This window comes from Electrona antarctica (genome assembly GCF_951216825.1).
Source record: "Electrona antarctica genome assembly, chromosome: 10".
NCBI classification, from domain to species: Eukaryota; Metazoa; Chordata; class Actinopteri; order Myctophiformes; family Myctophidae; genus Electrona; species Electrona antarctica.
Window position 1 is genome coordinate 33,309,190 of NC_136791.1, and position 19,740 is coordinate 33,328,929.

At 42.3% G+C, this 19,740-nt stretch overlaps 1 protein-coding gene across 1 annotated transcript in view; it reads right to left on the bottom strand.

The window, feature by feature from the left end:
* cep170aa (centrosomal protein 170Aa) overlaps window positions 1–15,969 on the bottom strand; it is a 73,544-nt gene extending 57,575 nt beyond the window's left edge. Inside the window, exons 1-3 of the mRNA XM_079513061.1 lie at window positions 15,825–15,969; window positions 1,578–1,626; window positions 1,205–1,341 (exon numbers count right to left, since the gene is read on the bottom strand). Coding sequence (XP_079369187.1) covers window positions 1,205–1,309 — 105 coding nt within the window. The 5' untranslated portion in view covers window positions 1,310–1,341; window positions 1,578–1,626; window positions 15,825–15,969. The remainder of the gene's footprint in view (window positions 1–1,204; window positions 1,342–1,577; window positions 1,627–15,824) is intronic.
* Between the last annotated feature and the right edge of the window lie 3,771 nt (window positions 15,970–19,740).

A 19,740-nucleotide genomic window follows, 5' to 3' on the forward strand; every position in this document is an offset into this window, starting at 1 on the left:
ATAATCACATTTCAAATTTAAAATACGAGTCGTGGAGCGAAAACAACAACATAAGGAGCGCTTGGTTTGTTATATGGACAGGAGGCAGTGTTTGGTGAAAATAATAGCTCAATACATCTTGTCCCAAGGACAGCTGAATTATGTCAACGTACATAAGTGCCAATGTTAAGGCTCTACACATTATGTGGAAAGATATAAACAACCACACCCGTGGCTCTACAGTACATAATCCAGACATGCAGAAAACAGTTTACTGTATGGCTGTTATAAATAAAATAAAAAATAAAATAAAATAATTTACAATTTCTAACGCTCTACACGGTGATATTATCTATTGTCTTCGACTGAAATGCTAGTGTTCTGAATGTCATCTTTACGTTAATATAAAACAGGCACTTGGCAAGCAATAGAACACACTTAATCTGTGGTAGATTGCATGTATTGACAGAAAGTACCAGCCCCAGCCCCTACAAACTGTTCTGAGAAGATCTGGTATCTGGCCCACTTTCTATAAATAGTACTATATCTGAGGCATGCACGCACACTCACACACACACACAAACGCACACCAAACACGCACACACACACACAATCTCAAAGTCATCCACACACACGCACGCACTCTCAAAACACACACACACACACACACACACACACACACACACACACACACACACACGTATGTTGTAATTGCAATAGCATCAAGTTGCTACAGTCCCAGGGTGTACAGTACCCTCCATCCAGGACCCTGACCTAGTCAATCACCTTCTATTAGCTTAGCTGTACAGACCCAGCTGTGGGGTCTTCACCTTGCTTATCTCACACAAGCATAGCCTGGTGTATTGGTGTAACATCTTGTGCATATCCTGCATAATTACAGCAACTATTCAATTCTAGTATGAGAGCATATTTCAGTGAGTTACTGTTGGCTTTCAGCATGTCAGTGATATCTGTCTGCTTACAAAATAAGAGATTCTCTTCTGCCTTTTTTTCCCCATATGTGTATTTTCAGCATGAAAGAACATTGGTTCTTTCAGAAAAGTAATTGACTCAATGTGAGAAATCGAGAAATGAATGTGCATGACATATGACAATTTGACATGCCATCATTGAGGGGGCCTTAGCATCTAGTCTGTCTGTTTGTGTAGTATACATTACATTATGTGTACGAATGCGTGTATATGTATATGTAAATGCATCTCACCTGCAGCATGAGTTCGCAGTCATCACGTCCGACAAAGATCATTTCTCGGGGGAGGCGGTGGCGAGTCCCCCCGCTGCTCACCAGAAACCAAGAGGTCACACTCATATCTGCTTTCTGCTGCTGGCTTTGGTACACACCTAGCAAATGACAGCAGTATCATAGTAGTAGCATAATCACATTTCAAATTTGAAATACGTGAAGCAAAAACAACATCATAAAGGAGTGCTTGGTTTGTCATATGGACAGGTGGCAGTGTTTGGTGAAAATAATACAGTAACTGAATACATTATGGCTTTACACATTATGTGGAAAGACGAAACAAGCACACCCCAAGTGGTTATAAAATATTAGAAAAATGTGGTCTAGTACACACCTCTAGTCCAGGAAGCTCACTGCTGACAGCACGTCACGTTTAGGCCATCCTGAGAGGAGAGGAGACAAGAAAGAGGAGATTTTTGTGTTTCATTTGTTGTCAGGGAAGGAAACAAAGAGCTGAAACTGAATGTAAGATCACATATTGATGTAAAGAAAATGTTAACATGAGAAACAAAAAAGAGAGCAAACAATTAAAAATAAAATGCAAGAAACTTTTTTTAAGAACAGAAGGACAAAACAGGAGCCGCAAAGACAATAATTTGAGGTTGGATTACGATTTTTATAATCCAAACATTTTGGTCTTGCCTGAGTTTCCTCATTTGTTTTTCGCTGGCAGAGAGAATGAGTGAGGGGTCTGTCTTGCAAGCGTGATGTCTGACTGTCTAAGCCTGGGAAATGATGCTAAGCTAGCTGGCTATCTACATCCTCTCATTCTCTCTCTGTGTAACGCTTTCTCGCTCTCTCACCCTGATCATTGCCAGATGCCGGAGGAGGAGGAAGTGATGTAGGAATGTTGGCTGAAGTCCCTAGCAGGACGTTTGTTTTCCCCCCTCCTCCTCTCTTCTCCTTCAGATGAGCTGGAGAAAGGAGGTCAAACTCTGCTACTCCAACTCTCCAACTGCCCAGGCCAAGAGAACAACTTTAAACAAAAGTGAATAACTGGCTCGCTGGCTGTATACATGAATAATTAACTGTCAGAACAGCTGGTTGGCTGAGTGACTAACTGTTTGGCTGGCAGAACGGCCGACTGGCGAGGCTGGCGACTGACTTGCAATCTGACTGAATAACAGCTGGCTGTATATTTGGTATACTGACTTGCTGACTGACTGCCTGCCTGCCTGGTTGTAATGTTGTCCGATGTGAAAACTGATTGCCATTTGGCCATTTCAACACACTCCATGTGATGATAAATGCTACTGTGAAGGTGCTTGCAGACTGAACATGTTTTGCAGGAAAAACGGCGGGAAAACGCTGCTAAAAATCTGAAAAACGCAGCAGTGTGCACTGTGCAGACACCTTTAGTGGACCGCATTCTCCAAATGCATATCAGTATCGAAAAGAAGCCTTCAGCTGTTAAGTTAGGAAATATTCATATATATATATATATATATATATATATATATATATATATATATATATATATAATTCCTTATTTCAATACTTCAGATTTGACACTGCAAGCAACAGGAGCTGTCAGGGGTATAAAGTGCCACGTCAGACCCATCAGACGCAGAATTAACGATTATTGAGCTAAATCCTTGCACCCCTGCCCTCTTAAGTACTAAGAAAGCCCACATCAGTAATCCTTGGGGTAACGTTTTAATCAGCTACACATGCACACCTCTCACTGCAGTCAGTTTGAAGCTATCACAAATGTACCCGGCCATAGAACAACAGCCATTCCTGATGGAAATAGTTTGATGTCTGTATTTTACAATGACAAGCAAGGCGAACTAGACTAGAGTAATGTGGAAACTCCCATTGTCCCACTATTTGAATGTTAACCCATGCTGGACGGGAACCCCTTTTGGTGTTTTAACTAAACATTATGTTATATTTTAGCTATTGAAAAATAGCAGATCTACAAGAGTGGCGCGCTACGAGCTTGTAGATCTGCTATTTTTGAAAAATAGTGAAAATGCGCCACACATCTTTGAATATATATTCTTTCAGAAGACTTTTTTTAATTTCGATCTGTGGGGGCTAGGCTACAGTGAGAGTAGGCCTACCGCATTGTTTAGCAGAGCTAACCTACACAGAAATACAAGAGCATAGTACCCATTACACTATAATTACTTGTGGCATGCCCTCCCCTCTGTAACCCAGGCATTAGAAGACTAGCTGGCTCATTAACCGCTGTATACCCACCACAGAATGCAAAGTTAAGGAGAATGTGGTCAAGGGGGCTGGCAATGCTTCATACCAGTCTGTGTGTCACTAAAACCCTCTCACTATCACACATCAAAAACATTTCACACAGCTGGGGCACAGAGACAGAGTTGGGGAGTCCATACTTGCGTTGCTATCAATATACAATGCTGATTAGTACAACAAACACATGTTTCCATATCTTAGCATGATTTATTGTTTATTTGAAATTTCTTTATGGGATAAGCCCCTTGAGATGCATAATCTCGTTTTCGAGGGGGTCCTCAAATGTGGGTGTTAGACATTTTTCATTACATTTCGGCAACTGCTTGCAACTTACAAGTACAGACCTAGAGTGTAGACATGAATGCTGCACAGCAGTGTGTTTTTATTGGTCTCCTACAGTGGGTGGGATGCAAAGTAGACCAGATCAAAAGAGACATGAGGCAGACAGACAAGCCAGGCCTACTTTCCATGTTGTAACACAGTGAGTTGCAACAAAACTAAATGTAGAAAGTGAGCCACGCTACACCAGGCTTTTCTCGCCCGCGCGTGCGTTTTTTAAAATAGGACTGGACCTAAATTCAACGCACGCGTTTAGGGTAAACGCGTGCGTTTTGTGCGCGAAAAGCCTGGTGTAGCGTGGCCGTCAGTAGAAACGCAATTATGTATATCATGAACTTTGTGTAATGTTGTAGAACAAAAAATATATAGATCCAACATAGCTTGTGGTTTGCTAGACAAGTAATTACTTAACAACAAAAAACAAACGCAGATAACACTGAGAAATGTCATGATTACTCCTTGCAGGGTCAAGTCAGTCAGCCAGGTTTCTTGTAAAAAAAAAGAAAATTGTGAACAAAGACACTGAACCCTGACCTGTTCACTCATGGTGAACAGGTCAGGGTGAATAAGTCATACTAGATAATCAGCTATCAAGAGCGGCTGTGGCTCAGGAGGTAGAGCAGATCGTCCAATGATCCCTGGGTCGGTGGTTCGAATCCCGGCTCCTCCTGTCCACATGTCGAAGTGTCCTTCGGCAAGACACTGAACCCTACATTGCCTCCAATGAGTTGGTCGGTGAGCTTGCCAGTTGACTGTTCGCCACTTCACCTCCCAATGTATGAATGAATGAACCATTGGAAAGCGCTTTGAGCACTTGGAAAAGCACTATAAAAATGCTATTCATTATTATTATAAGAAGCCAAAAGCATGGCAATCTAAAGCCCATAAGATTTTGATGTATAATGTGTTCAATTGTAGATTTTGGCCTAAGGGTGCAGGCACTAGAGGAGCCTCATCCCCAATCAGTAGGATTCATACTCCCGCAAGAAAGAATCCAATCAGTAGTTTTCAAGACATTCTGTTTGTGATGAACAGAAAGACGAACTTACCATCCTTAGGGCAGTATTATGCGTGTCTTAAGTACCAGGTCTTATGACTTAACTTAAGACCTGGAGGCATGGTCAATGCTGTTTGGCCACTCAGAATAGCCAAATGGCATTGATCACGCCTCCAGGTCTTAAGTTAAGTAATAAGACCTGGTACTTAAGACACGCATAATACTGCCCAAGAGTCCCAGAGGGGGTTAAAAGCGGGGTTAAAACTTTGCTTAATATTCTTCTCAAAAGGCGAATACAGAACATGGCTAAGTATTCCAACAACAACAACAGCCATAGTTTTGTCTCAACTCCACTCTGGGAGGCAGCATCCTGGCCAGGGGTGAAGGGACAAATAATGACTTCATAGTTTGGCAGGAATTCACACAATCCCAAGACCTACACATTCTTTCTCACACACACACACACACACACACACACACACACACACACACACACACACACACACACACACACACACACACACACACACACACACACACACACACACACACACACACACACACACACACAGTGTGTGTGTGTGTGTGTGTGTGTGTGTGTCACACACACACACACACACACACACAGAGTGAAAGAGTGGGATTATTCTAAAATGACTGTGGATGCTTTGTATGGAGGAGATGGCCTGAGAGAGACGTGTGGTGGCCGTTTCCTGTGGTGGACAAAGCGCGCTCATCTTTGAATCCACAGGAAATTTGACAGTGACGGTTAATTTGCTGACTGCCTGAAACTAATGGGAAGCCACGTGTACGCCACAGTGGAACCACTGAAATGCTTCAAAGAGCCGTTGGGGGGATTTCTGAAAGAATTACATTTAATAGCGGAGCCGGATATACAGTACTGTATCCAATCCAATCCAATCCACTTTATTTATAAAGCACATTTTTATACAAAAAGGTTGAAACAAAGTGCTGTACCCAAAGAAATACTAAAAATATCAGGGGGAAAAAAGCAACAACAACAACAACAGTACATAAACAGGGCAACATAAGGACAATGCAGTGGAAGCAGCAACTCTTAATCGGTATGTTCAAATGCCAAGGAGTACAAGTGAGTTTTCAGACGTGATTTAAACACAGACAAGGATTGCGAAGCTCTGACATGAGGTGGAAGTTCATTCCACAGTGTGGGTGCTACAACAGAAAAGCCATCGACAAAATCATGGATTTCATCATAATCACAGCTGTGCTGATATAAAATATAACAGCGCGGCCTCTCGTGAGATATTGCTTAACCACACCACTGTGTTGTGTACACGTCGAATAGTGAAAATAGCCCAATGCAATTTCCAATAAATGTTCGCCTACTTTTGCTGAAAGCTTGCCTATTTTCCAAAAATAGTTTGCCTATCATGACATGCCCAAAATGGGGGCACTCTATCATTACAATGAATGATTCACAAAACACTGACGCAGAAGAACAGATTCTGGGAAAATCAACTCAACAAAGTGTAATCCTAAAATAACAAGTAGCATTTTAAAGTTGCATTACAGTCAGTGAGCTATGAGCTGAGTGTTGGGTCATGCTGTGTTAAAGCAGGCCTGTGTGAAGTGATTAGACTGATCCACGTTGACTAATCCTGTGTATAGCTAAGACAATGTTTCCATTCTCCATTGAAATGTGATGTTTGGTAAGCACAGTTCACTATAACAATTCAAATATCTTCCCTCCACTGCCAGCCAGCCAATCACAGCCATCCTCACGGGAAGTGACGAGATTGAAAGCGGGTTCATTCATTGATGTAGGCTATGTCTAACGCGCTCGCCTGCTGGGTCGTATAGCTACTGCCGCCAACGTGTGTGTGGGGGATGACGGAGGAGGGGTTTCCAGATGATGCAACAGCTGGGTAACTGTCCACTCTGAGTCTGTCCATCTCTCTCTCTCTCTCTCTCTCTCTCTCTCTCTCTCTCTCTCTCTCTCTCTCTCTCTCTCTCTCTCTCTCTCTCTCTCTCTCTCTCTCTCTCTCTCTCTCTCTCTCTATCTCTCTCTCTCTCTCTAAACACCATAATGGTCACATCACAGTTATGCTCCTGGATAGCTGACTCACACCAACTCACAGCACTCAAACATCAGCTGTGTGTAGCATAGTCATACAGTATGTCATGTACACACACACACACACACACACACACAAACACACACACACACACACACACACAGTCACACACACACACACACACACACACACACACACACACACACACACACACACACACACACACGCATTGCACAGAAAGATCACACCCGTGTGAAGTGAGGGGCGCTAATATATTAAAGTTTAACTCATGTTGATAATGGTGATGTAAAACAAACGGTGACAAAACAAACATTACATTCTCTTCATTGTTAATGGCATTTAATGTTTGTGTTAGGGACAAGATGACATATTTTCCCTTCATTGTCAATGGCGTTTTTAAAACAAACATTGAACTAAAGACAAACATTAAACCTCCTTCATTGTCAATGGCGTTTTTAAAATAAACATTGAACTAAAGACAAACATTAAACCTGTATATAGGAGGGGTATAGAAGGGGCAAGCGCCCCTCAAAAAGAAAGAAAACACAAATACAGCGAATGAGGGCCGTAGGTGAAGTGATAGACCAACAGGGACAGAGGGAAACAACACAGCTCACTCACTTCCACATGCCTCTATGATGCAGAACCTAGCTTTTCCCCAACAAGGGTGCGGCAGTTAACTTCTGACTGACTGCAATATAAAATGTAAATCAATGTCAATGTACTAAACAAAAACACACCAAATGTTTAGCTGTAAAAATCACACCCGTGTGAAGTGAGTGGTGCAACTCTGTTTGGGGGCCCCCGGAAGTTCCAGGGTGCCGGCCCGGTTCTGGCGAGCCGCCCCACGTCCGAAACGGTAGAGAAATGACAGTTACCATGTGGGGGTCTCTGGGACGGCTCGCCGGAATCGGCCCGGCCCACTGGGCACGCGCCCAGGGGGCCGGGCCGATTCCGGCGAACCGCCCCACGTCCAAAACGGTTGAGAAATGACAGTGCTCATACCCACCCAGCCAGGCACCCAGCCAGGCACCCAGCCAGGCAGGCAGCCAGCCACACACATAGCTCCGTAAGGGAGTGGTTGCACCACTCAAAAATGACATGCTTTGGCTGTGTGCCTCTACTTAGCCTGTAAACTGAGCATGGAGTCAGACTTATTTTCTGCAAATGATGCGGTCGGTGATTTGAGAACATAAGGGGGCACTAGGCCCTGGGGGGCTAGACAGAACGAAAATGGTAACAGAAAAAACGGCAACCTCCGAACAGACAGGCAGACTACTAGACTGATACACAGACAAAGGTTTGTCTCTATAGTCCCCAGTGAGTCTATACTAGTGTATATTTACAGGCATATACAGTCTATTAATTGTCCAGCTCCAAACATCCTGACAATAGACAACAGATCCTGCTGCACTTGTACCAAGAAGAATATCAACTCTGTTGCTTATAAAGGCTGAATCTTGTCCTTCATTGACCAGGGTGTTAATCTTGCTCTAGAATCTCCTATATGTAATCGAGTGCTGAACTGTGCCATCTTTCTTAGCGTCTACAATTTCTGGATTATCGTGGTTTTGGGAGGCTAGGCGTACTTGGAAAATGTTGTGTCTTTTGCGTTAACGGTGTGCCTCACTGCCTCCATAAATAGGTGGCATGTGTGCAATGTGCATGTGTGCATATTCATACGAGGCAGATATAACCTATATTTAATGCACATGTATGCGAAAAGACTAAATCTGTGCCCTCATCTCACCTTGGATTACAACTACAGTATAAGGGTTTAATAATAGAGGTGGATAATTCCATTTTGTGGTTTTCCTGATCCCTAAAAAAACGGTGCTAGAGTTGTCCATTACATAGAATGTCATTCTACGACTGCATGATTTAATTTGATATTTGAATCAAGTTGACCTACGTTTACCGTCCTATGCTCATCATAAGTAATACAACTAACTAGCACATCAATGGGCCTCATGCGCCAACCGTTCTTAAGAAGTTCTTAAGAGGAAATTTGTTCTTAGACCCACTTAGGACGTTTTTAAGAAGGTTTTGGGATCCCTCAATCTTTTCTTAGCTGTGATTTGTTCGTAGGTAAGAACAGAATCTACGCACACTGTAGAGCACTCTTAGGGTGCCTTTTTCGTTCTTAAGTGCAATCTGAAAACATAAAGGAAAAACAGCGCCATCTGCATGATGCTCAAAGTTTGGTCTGAGGACCTCAAGGGGTCCTTGAGGAAGTTCCAGGCAGTCCACAGCAAAATATGGAACATTTTACCACTTTAATCCCATTTTATACTTGACAATACTGAAAATAGTCAATCTACAAGCTCACAAACGCGTCCCATTACTGCCCATTTTGAGCTTGTAGATCGGCTATTTTCGAACCATTTTGATAAATCTTCAAAGCATTTCCCTAGCAGAAAATATTTTCATATGGGGGTCTGCAGAATGCATGTCAATTTGGGGGTCCTTGACATGAAAATGTTTGAGAACCACTGGTTTAGAGTTTACAACCCAACCCAAACAAATGCACCCCACCCGCCCCCCCCCCCCCCCCCCCCCCCCCAAGTTGACTATTGTGAGATAAATAATAAAATACATTCATGAATATTGAAAATATTGAAAATATGAACATTTCTGTTCAGTTCAGTACCTCCACAGTATTATAGATTTTTAATGTTTGGAGTTTGGTGTTCCACCATATTTAGACTTTAGTTTAGGTATTCTTGACTTCACTCAACTTTATTTCTATGTGTGAGGTCCTGTGATTTCTGTGTGCTGCAATCACACACAGGTGTGACTGCATTCAAGGCCATGGAGTCATGCAAAACCACACCCACCTGGGTGAACACGGGTAGGAAAGTGAATTCCCAATGCCTTATATGGGATTGGTGGGGTGGTTCCCTATGGTAATTAGGATGCTAATTAGGATATATGGGGCGTCTACCTATGATAATTTGAATGAACTGGCACACCCCTTCAAGTTACGAGGATTTGGATTCATCATCATAAGAACATGCTTACGAACAATTCTGCCTACTTAAGAACGTTTCATGAATCTGACTGGACTTCTCTTAGGAATTCACTTAGGAAGAAATGTAAGAGGAAAAGTTAGGAACTTATTGGCGCATGAGGCCCATTGTCTCCACCAGGCCGAAGGCACACACACACACACACACACACACACACACACACACACACACACACACACACACACACACACACACACACACACACACACACACACACACACACACACACACACACACACCATGTGGCAATCTCATGTCGCACATACAGTTTTGCTGAAGACCTCTTCAATAGCCTCCTCTGTCACCTTTGACATGAATGTACCGGTACTCTGCCTATCTGAGGACCTCAGGTCGGTTCTCTGTTGTGCTTTTTTTTGTACTTTTAAAAGATCACAAAAACAATCTGTGTAACAATATTATGAAGAGTCAGCTTCTAGTTCATTTAATTTATGCAACAATTTCTCACAATGTTTCACCTTGTTCATTATCTAAAAATAATTACTCTGAAAATGCAAAAGAGAGGTCAGCATTTTTTTATGAGTCAGGGCCCTTGGGTCTGTCTCTGGGAGGGACCAACGACGATAGTCCAAAGAGCCTCATTTATAATGACAGCATCACAGCTCATAACAGCAAACCATAAATCAAATATGGCCTCATTATCCCACATAAAAGTGTGCAGGAAAATATGTGTGCGCCCATGTGTGCATATGGACAGTCCATATCTCCACTCCTGATCCACTTGCTCAGACTGCCAGAGTGCCAGTGCAGCCTGTGTGTGTGTGTGTGTGTGTGTGTGTGTGTGTGTGTGTGTGTGTGTGTGTGTGTGTGTGTGTGTGTGTGTGTGTATGTGTGTGTGTGTCTGTGTGCGTCTGTGTGCGTGCGTGTGTGCGTGCGTGCGTGCGTGCGTGTGTGTGTGTGCGTGCGTGTGTGTAAACTAACACACACTAGAACGCTACATCGAGGGAGAAGCTGTCTTGTGCAGCAGAATATACCATATGGCACTGAAAGGCAGCCACACATGCATCACATGAGCAGTTGGACAGAAGAACAAACAAACACCTCCATTTATACAGCATCCATCCTGCATGATTGATGGCTATCACCAGACAACACACCCTGCACAACACTGGCCTTAAGACACACACCCCAGGCAGCACATGTTCAGTGACCCCAATACATCCCATGGCCCAGAGACCTACATTGTGGAAATTAACTATTCATGAGGCTTATGAGTGTTTAGGATGTTTTCGAGCTATAACAGAATGGCATTTATAGATAGATAGCATCTATAAATGCACCAAGTCTCTGTACGTACGTCTGTAATCAACATAACTTGAGATTGAAAACCCAATTCGACACACGTGTTCCACACTCCCACAGGGAGTGCAGTGCCCGATGTCGAGTCGGTCGGACCTGCAGTTGTCCAGAACCGCCACAAAAGGCCTCTGCCCGGGCTCTGGACAGGGCCCCTGCCCAGGCTCCATATATGGAGCTGGCCTGTTCTGACACCACAAATATGTTCTGACATCTGCATAGACTCCGTATTTGCATGCCTGACAAAGAACTCCATATGTGGGCATAAAAAGGACACATACATAATAACTGGGTGGGTCATGCATTTCCAACTTGCATCGTTATATATTATGAGACATTATAAGACATTATTACTTTTTAATTTTTTTCCATTTTCTTGCTTTTTCTTCTTTCTTTCATTTAAACAAATATAATAATATTTCATAATTGTTGGACATGTCACATGAACATTTGTTTTCGCAAGTATCGTTAGTGTATTATAATTGGCATAGTTGTAATACATTATAATAACGTTATAATCCTATATTAAAACAATGTGAAATGGGTGGGATATATTCCTCAGCCTAGTAGGAAAGTCTCTGAAATATTTCACGTAAATTGCACGCTGGGTTCATGATTTGAGGCTCTTTGTTCAAAACGGGCCAAATCTGCAAACTTTGAAAGCCAATGTTAGCCAATTAGGATGGAATAGGAAATATCGGACAGATCCATCTTGAACACATGACTATAGAGATAGTGTGTAACGATTTGCGGGATTGTTGGACAGAATCTGGAGGAGTAATATAAAGAAATGTGTTTTTCCAAAGTCGGCCTCCCGATTTTGGGGCAGAGGTTCATCGTTGGCATCCAGGGAGTGTGTGTGTGCAAATTTTGGCATCGACCGGGTTAAACTAACATTGCTCTGATCAGTGCAATATAGGACTAGATTTGATCTAGTATACATACACTCACTGTTATAGTGCATTATAGCGTGATTATAAGTCACGAAAAAAGTGGCCATTGGGTACATTGCTGAAAGTATAAGCCGAAACATTTTGTGTTGTTCTTGCATGAATTGAATGCTGCCTATATTATTTGACTTTACTTAACCCATTAAGACCTGCGGTCATTCTCAAACTAAAGATTTCAATAACTTTTCAAGATTTTTCAAAAATAGCAGATGTACAAGCTCGTAGCGTGGCACAAATTTACTAGATGTTTTCTGAATGTTGAGGCAGGGCAGATTTAGCTTTACATACAACAAATTCCTAAATGTATAGCATATTTATGGTATTGGTTCATGAAAATGCCAAATTGCCAAAACATATGTAATGTAAATATTACGGTATTTGAATTTTCAGCATTTAAATCTGATTGGATTGAATCCTCAGATAAACTTTAAGATACTGTAAGTGGCAAATTATTATCCTCTGGAGTCGCCAATACCACCAAAACCAGAGGGTGGAGTATTTATAATCACAGGGACATTGTGCTGATAACAAAGTCAATTAAGCAGCAATACATGAGAGAAATGCCACATTAAAGCTCAGACAGAATATAGTGTATTGTATATTTGGCCTATAGTCCAAGAAGTTCCAACTCTATTTGGAACACACACAGCCCTTTCAATACAAGTCTTCACTAAGCACATTTCAAAGTGTTGGATGAACGCGTGCTCCAGGGCAACCTCCTTTACAGGCACCTGATTGGCTCCTCTGACCCTGAACTGATAATGACTTGCGTCTCTTAATGGCCCCTTAACCACAACCTGGTGTCCCTATTTTGGGCATGTAACTTTTCCCCCTCAAAGTATTTAAGTTCTTTCAAAAATAGTGAAAATAGCAAGCAGATCTACATGACCTTGTAGATGGGATGTTTTCGCCACGCGACACAATTTTAGGGCAAAGTATAAAATAGGGCTTCGGCGGTTAACAGTGATGTTAGTGTTGTGGCCAACCTTGTCAGGTGCTTTAAAGCTGCCCATAGCAATGGCCTCAGTCAGATAAAAATAGTGAACCTTCTCACCCTGGCATTCACACTGGCACTAGTGGAGGGAAAAACATCAATGCTAGAATAACAGGACAACCAGTGGGCCCCATACTGAGAGACAGATGGAAAGTAAAGTAACCAAATATAAGATCGATATGTGGAGTGGAAACAAACTGAAAATAATGGAAACTACGTTACAAGTGGAACAGTGCTACACCCCAAAACAGATGTGAAAGATATTCTACATCATTTGTTATTCTTCAAAATTTTAATATGGGGGAGAAAAAGCCAGAGTGGACAGCCAGCCACACCCGCCATGTTCCAAAACAAGGGAGAGGCAGAGGAAGGATGGTGCCGAAAAACCTCTTGAAGACCTTGTTGCATCAAATTTCACTTCTCTTTTTGTGCTCTCTCCCGCGTGCGTCTCTTCCTTGCACTCTTCTCTCCCGTTTCTCCCTCACTCTCTCGTCCTTGATCTGAGTCTCACTCTACTGTTGCATGCACAACCTCATGACCCTTATAATGTTTCTACTCTGGCAGACTACAGCACAGACGTGAATTCTAAATTTAGACACAAACACCCTGGTACAACACCACTTTTGACCTCACACATAGAATAGAATAGAATAGAATAGAATAGAATAGAATAGTTCCACATTACATTCATCTTTGTAACAAACAACCCCCCTGACCACTGAAGTAAAATGAACTCACTTCCTAAGCTTCCTTCCATACACAATGGCCATGGACTGGCCGGACATCAAAGTCCTGACTCTGAGCACCAACCAGTAGAGGACAAAAGAAAATAGGTTGTTGTTGTTATTATTCCCTGCTATACATGCTTGGTTGTTACTGGTCAGAGTCACTTTCCTGAAGTTTATCCCTTTTTACTGATGTGTAATTAAACTAGTGCACCATGATGTAAAAGCTATTGAGCATGAGTTTTCTCAAGCTTGCAGTAATGACGTTATCATCTGTAACTCAGAAGTGAGGGAGTCTGGGAGAGTGTACTGTGTGTGCATGCACACTCTCACAGAGACACGTTATGGAGGAATAAGCTGCTTCTGGGTGTAGGGAAGGCTATAGCCAGGACTCCTCCTGATACTGTGCACTTTGCTTTCCAAGAGCTTCGCAACCGTCCCGTGACACTGACACATGTTTTTAAAAATGCAACTGCCTGTTGCCCTGCCTCTGCCTGTAACTATACCGCCCGGCCAGCGGTTACACTGGCAGGAAGGGAAATATGTAGAGAGAGACACAGAGCTGAGAGACAGAAAGAAAGGGAATAGAAAGGGGAAAATTGCAAAGCGGGAGTGGATCATATTATCAGCTCTCATGGCTCAAATCCAAAAACTTTGAATTCTTACAGCTGAGGGAGGGGGAGGAGGGGCCTAGTAGACAACAGTCTGATGTGCAACCTACTGCTGTCCAGCTCTCCATGAACACAACATACATGGAATTAATCCAACCCTATTCTTCATTGGTATTTCCCACACCTTTATGTCAGTAAATGAAATGCACCATGCACAGTATAGGTGTTCAACATAATCTGGAGTTAAATGGAATATGAATCAAGATAGCAACATGAAACATTTTAAATTGTCCACTGTTGAGATTGGAGACCTCTTTGAGGTGGACTGTTATTTAGGACTAATTTATAACAATCTATTAATTGGTCGTTAGACGGACACATGATAAGGCTCAGACAGCCTAATAAGTAAAGGCTTTTGGATTCAGCATATTCCACAGTAGCCTAATCTGTATTTATTTATGCGAGGGCCGGCATTCAAATAAGACTATCGCAAGATCATAACAACTGGACAGTCATCTGAGATGTCTACATTTGAAGCACGTCTCTCCTTACATGTTACATGTTAAAGTTTTCAATATGATGATGGAAGCAAAAAATACAACTCCACACAAAGAGGACGGATGCAATATAGGCCAGCTCCATCTGCCCTACGAAAACAAAGCCCCCTGTACAGGACGAGGGGGTAGGGATTTGGGAAAACGCATTATAGCCAAATACACACAAATCCTAGACCTAGACAATAAGGATATACTATAGGCAGTAGCACTATAAATAGACTTGAGTGACCTAAATGTTTTTCAAATTAGATAAATAGAAATAATTACATGTGAGCAGTGAGCACCGGCTTCATTGATGTGCATCCTCTGGATAGCTTCAATGGCTAGAGTGAGGAACTCAAATAATGATGTCGAGTCGACGAAAGCACGATAATAGCACCGATAAAGGGAATATGATCAGTTAATACAGATGTAATGTAACAAAAAGTGGCGAGGATGTGTCTCTGTGCAAAGGAATAGCTATAATAATAATAATAATAACCTTGTGTTGCTGTTGACAATAGTGTGCAGTTCAGTGTCCATGGCCAGTGTTTTTATCATTTGCATTAGCATCCATGCGTTTGCAGACGATATTAACATACTTAAACCCCACGCACGGCACGCAGTATGACATTTGTAGGGGATAAAAAAATGTCGAATCATCTCTTGGGAGCATTTTAAAATGATTACGATAGGCTAAGCCGAGGTATCAATAGATGGGACATGAAAACAAAGTCGTTTCTCTTTGGCTGTAAGCTTCATTGTGCATATTTCTAGAGAGCATGCATGTCTCTTACCCTTCTGAGCTGTCCTTTCTTGTTATTGAAGCGATCGCTCCCTGTTCCCTCTATAACCTATATATCCAATGGCACTGTGTTGTGTAAAATGTGTATGTGTGGGTGCCCAGCCCTGTGTGCGACTGTGCGTCTGCTCTCACTCCCTCAGTTGCTCAGCAATAACGCTATTCCCCGTCCTGTCCTGTCTGTGCAGTAGCGGGCAGAACGCATACAGCCTCATCACCACTAGGCGGTCCATCAATTTACACAATCTTTTATAACCCGCTCGTCAAGTTTGCTTTAGAAGCGTTTGACTTCCGGTTCATGGACTTCAACATAAAAGTATTTTGATTAATCTTGATGAATAACTAATATTAGAACTTTTATCACTGTAAATAAATACCTCAGGAATAAGCTGTGAAACAAAAATCATAAAGTGGCCAATAATTTAAAAAATCACACCCGTGTGAGGGGTGCTCTTTATCATCGTACATCATCCAGTCATTGTCAATGGGTATTGAATCTTTTTTGTGTAGGAGTCGGACAAAAATAGCACATTTGGTGCACATATGACGTAAATTCTCCATTCATTGTCAATGGGAATTTAATGTTTGTGTAAGATGAAAATCCACACTATAGCTGAATATAGGACATAGCTTAATAGTTGTAGGACATAAAAAATGCCAAAAAGGACTGAAAATTAGGTCAGCATAATTTTACAACCCTGTTGTCTGGAAAAGGAGGGAGACCCGCACAGTCGCACACTGCCACTTGCTGGTTCAAGAGCTTTTTATTTATGTCAACGTGCAACGTTTCGGTCTTTCGACCTTCCTCAGGCATGTCGTCTGACATAGAACGTGTTCTATTGGGAAAATATAGTGCCACAGTGCGAAAGCTGTGGCTTTGCATGATTAATTGCCCTATTTGTGATGGAGCCATAGGCCTATTTGTTCCAAAAGCCTTCTATTCCACATAATATCGTAGTTGACATATACCTCTGTTGCTCTGTATACTGTAAACAGCAAATCTATGGTAGCCTGGCTGATATGAGGCGTCAGTGAATCCACATTCCACGGTATGAGTCTGGCCAAGCCAGGCTAAATCTATGGTGCTTTAGAAAAGCAATACATTTGAGATATTATTACTTGTGCAAGCAGGGTGCGCAAGTAGTGTAATGTAATCAGCTGCGTATGTTGGTGTTGGCCAATCAGGGATTGGCTGATGACATAACTAAGGTACGTTTGGTGATCGGCTGGGTATGTATGTATGTATGTATGTATGTATGTATGTATGTATGTATGTATGTATGTATGTATGTATCTTCTTTCACACAGGTGTTGAAGGCGCAAGTTGGCACCTCGACAGAGTGCATTTCTAGTTATTATTGCGACCATAGGTCGCAGATTACACGCTCACGCTCCGCTGCATATGAAGATCACGACACTGACCTCATCAAACCCTGGATAGCCATACATGGAGAAGACTGGAGCATCAGATCTGCATATGGAGCCGGCCAGCAACTCTACATCTGACCTCAAACCTCAAACCCTTAAGGCTCATTCATAGTCTGGATTTTCGGTGGTGAGGTGACCACCGCTCCAGTGGTGAGGTGACCACCGGAGCTGAAATAACTTTGAGAGTAAAAACAGAAAGAACGACTGGGGCTCGTGACGTCATGTTGTAGTTCGGTGGTCACCTCACCACCGAAAATCCAGACTATGAATAATGCTTAAAATCTCCGAGCTGAGCTGTTCTGACATTCCATATGTTGCCAGACCTCATCAAACCCTGTAGGCCTACACTCAAGACACTGACCCTGCTGCCACCCTTAGATCTCCATATATGGAGCTGACCTGTTCTGACATTCCATATGTTGATCTGACCTCATCAAACCCTACACACTCAAGACACGCTCCATATATGGCCAGTACAGAATATAGACCTATGTCGATCTGACCCCCCCATGCCAAAGCGCCAGCGCTCCCCCAGCAGTCTGCCGTCACCCAGGCGGAAGCGTGCACGTGACCTCGCCATGCTTCTCGCCCTCAGGGCGTCTTTAATACTGGTTTATAACAGTATTATTAATAAATCTTACTTTGAAGAGTTCACCAACCGGACGTGCATGCTTACTACTGGGTACATTGACGAGCATGAGCATCGTCAGATTGACATGTACGGAACAGTACTGTGCTCAGCCTGCGTCTACACTTCCAACTCGACCAGAAGAACCGAGCCCGGTGGGCGGGTTTCCTGGACTCGCATGGTCACGTTCCAGGGTCTTTTTTTTATCAGCGGGGCTGCGCAGCTTTTGATATAGATGACTAGTTGACTACTGTAACTGTATATATATCAAAAGGGTGATCATGCAATAATGCATGCAGCAGGCACAGCCCAACTGAAAAGATGTCCTGAATGGACGGAGCGCAGAAATATAGTGATGTTGCAATACAGACAGCAACAGCATTTAATTGCAGTTTATCATTTTAATTGTGCAGGACAGCGTTCTTTTATTTTTTGTTTAATTTAATTTTAAATATAACCCAAATGGGAAACAAAACAAAAGTTCTGATGCCTCAATCCGTCAATCGCGTATCTGTGATAAGTTATTTATTTACAGTTTACGAGTAGGCATCGATCGTGTCATGTATAGTAGGCTAACTGCTGCCGTTAATCGCGTTGCAATGTTTTTTGCAACAGACGATTGATTTGGACGAAACTACTACCAGACAGGCGGGGATAAAACCATATTATTTTGTAGTAAATAGGCGTTTGAAAGCATTCTCAAATATAATTGTAGCCTATACATCATCATTAATTACGTGCGACTTTCAATGGCGAAAAATATAAATTTCTGAATGTTTTTAGAACCCAAACATTTCGAATTCGAAAATGGTTGCGTCCTCTTTTTGTCTATCAGATAAGATTGAATGGTCGGGGTTGGGTGCGCTCGAATTCGTTCAATAGATACTCCGGAAAGGCGGAGTATGGCTCTTTTTAAACAGCTAGAAGCAGCCTCTACAGTGTTGCCAGATTCTGCGAGAAACAAGCAACCAGGTGACGGTTAACCTCGCCTCACCAGGCTTTCCAGGTGACGGTCTATGAAAACAAGCCCAAAAGAAGCGTAGGCCAAATGAGTATCATTAAGTCTTAAACTCCATACATCTTAACATCAGCTATTTTAAAATGATCTACGCTTAAAGGACCACTTCACCACTTTTCAACTTCTCTTCCTATAATTGGTCCTAACTAATGTTCATGATAAAATACCACCATTTTTCCTACTCAGTCTGTGTCTCATAGGAAGGCTGTGGGCAGTTCAGAAACCCGTCCACCAGTGACATCATCGATGGTGAATCCAAGCTAATAGAAACGGCAGGCTTTCTTTTCCTGAATAGTTGCAATGCAAAAGTTGAAGCCATCGTTCTCACGATAATAAAAATCTAAATATATTTTAAAACAAATCTTGTTTAAAAAAAGATCTGCCTAATGATGATGTCACTGGTGGACGGGTGTCCGAACTGCCCAAAGCACTCCTATGAGACACAGACTGAGTAGGAAAAAATGGTGGTGTTTTATCATGAACATTAGTGAGGACCAATTATATGAAGAGATGTTGAAAAGTGGTGAAGTGGTCCTTTAAAGCGTCACATCGTGACATGTTGTGAGCGTGTAAATAAAAGAGTTAAACATTTTTTATATTTTGTCCTCAGGGCTCGGGCGAAGACGAAATGCCCTCAGTTGCCAAACTCACCAAAATCTGTATTTGGCTTACCGCCGATAACAAACTGCCACTACGCCTTGGTAAAACAGAAGCCATTATTTTTTACTCCAAACATTCCCTCTGTAAGATAAATGTAAAGGGCTGTATTCTTGTCAAGCATGGTAACAAATAAAGGTGATTAAAAAAGTAAATCAAGAAAACAAGATTTTTGGGTAG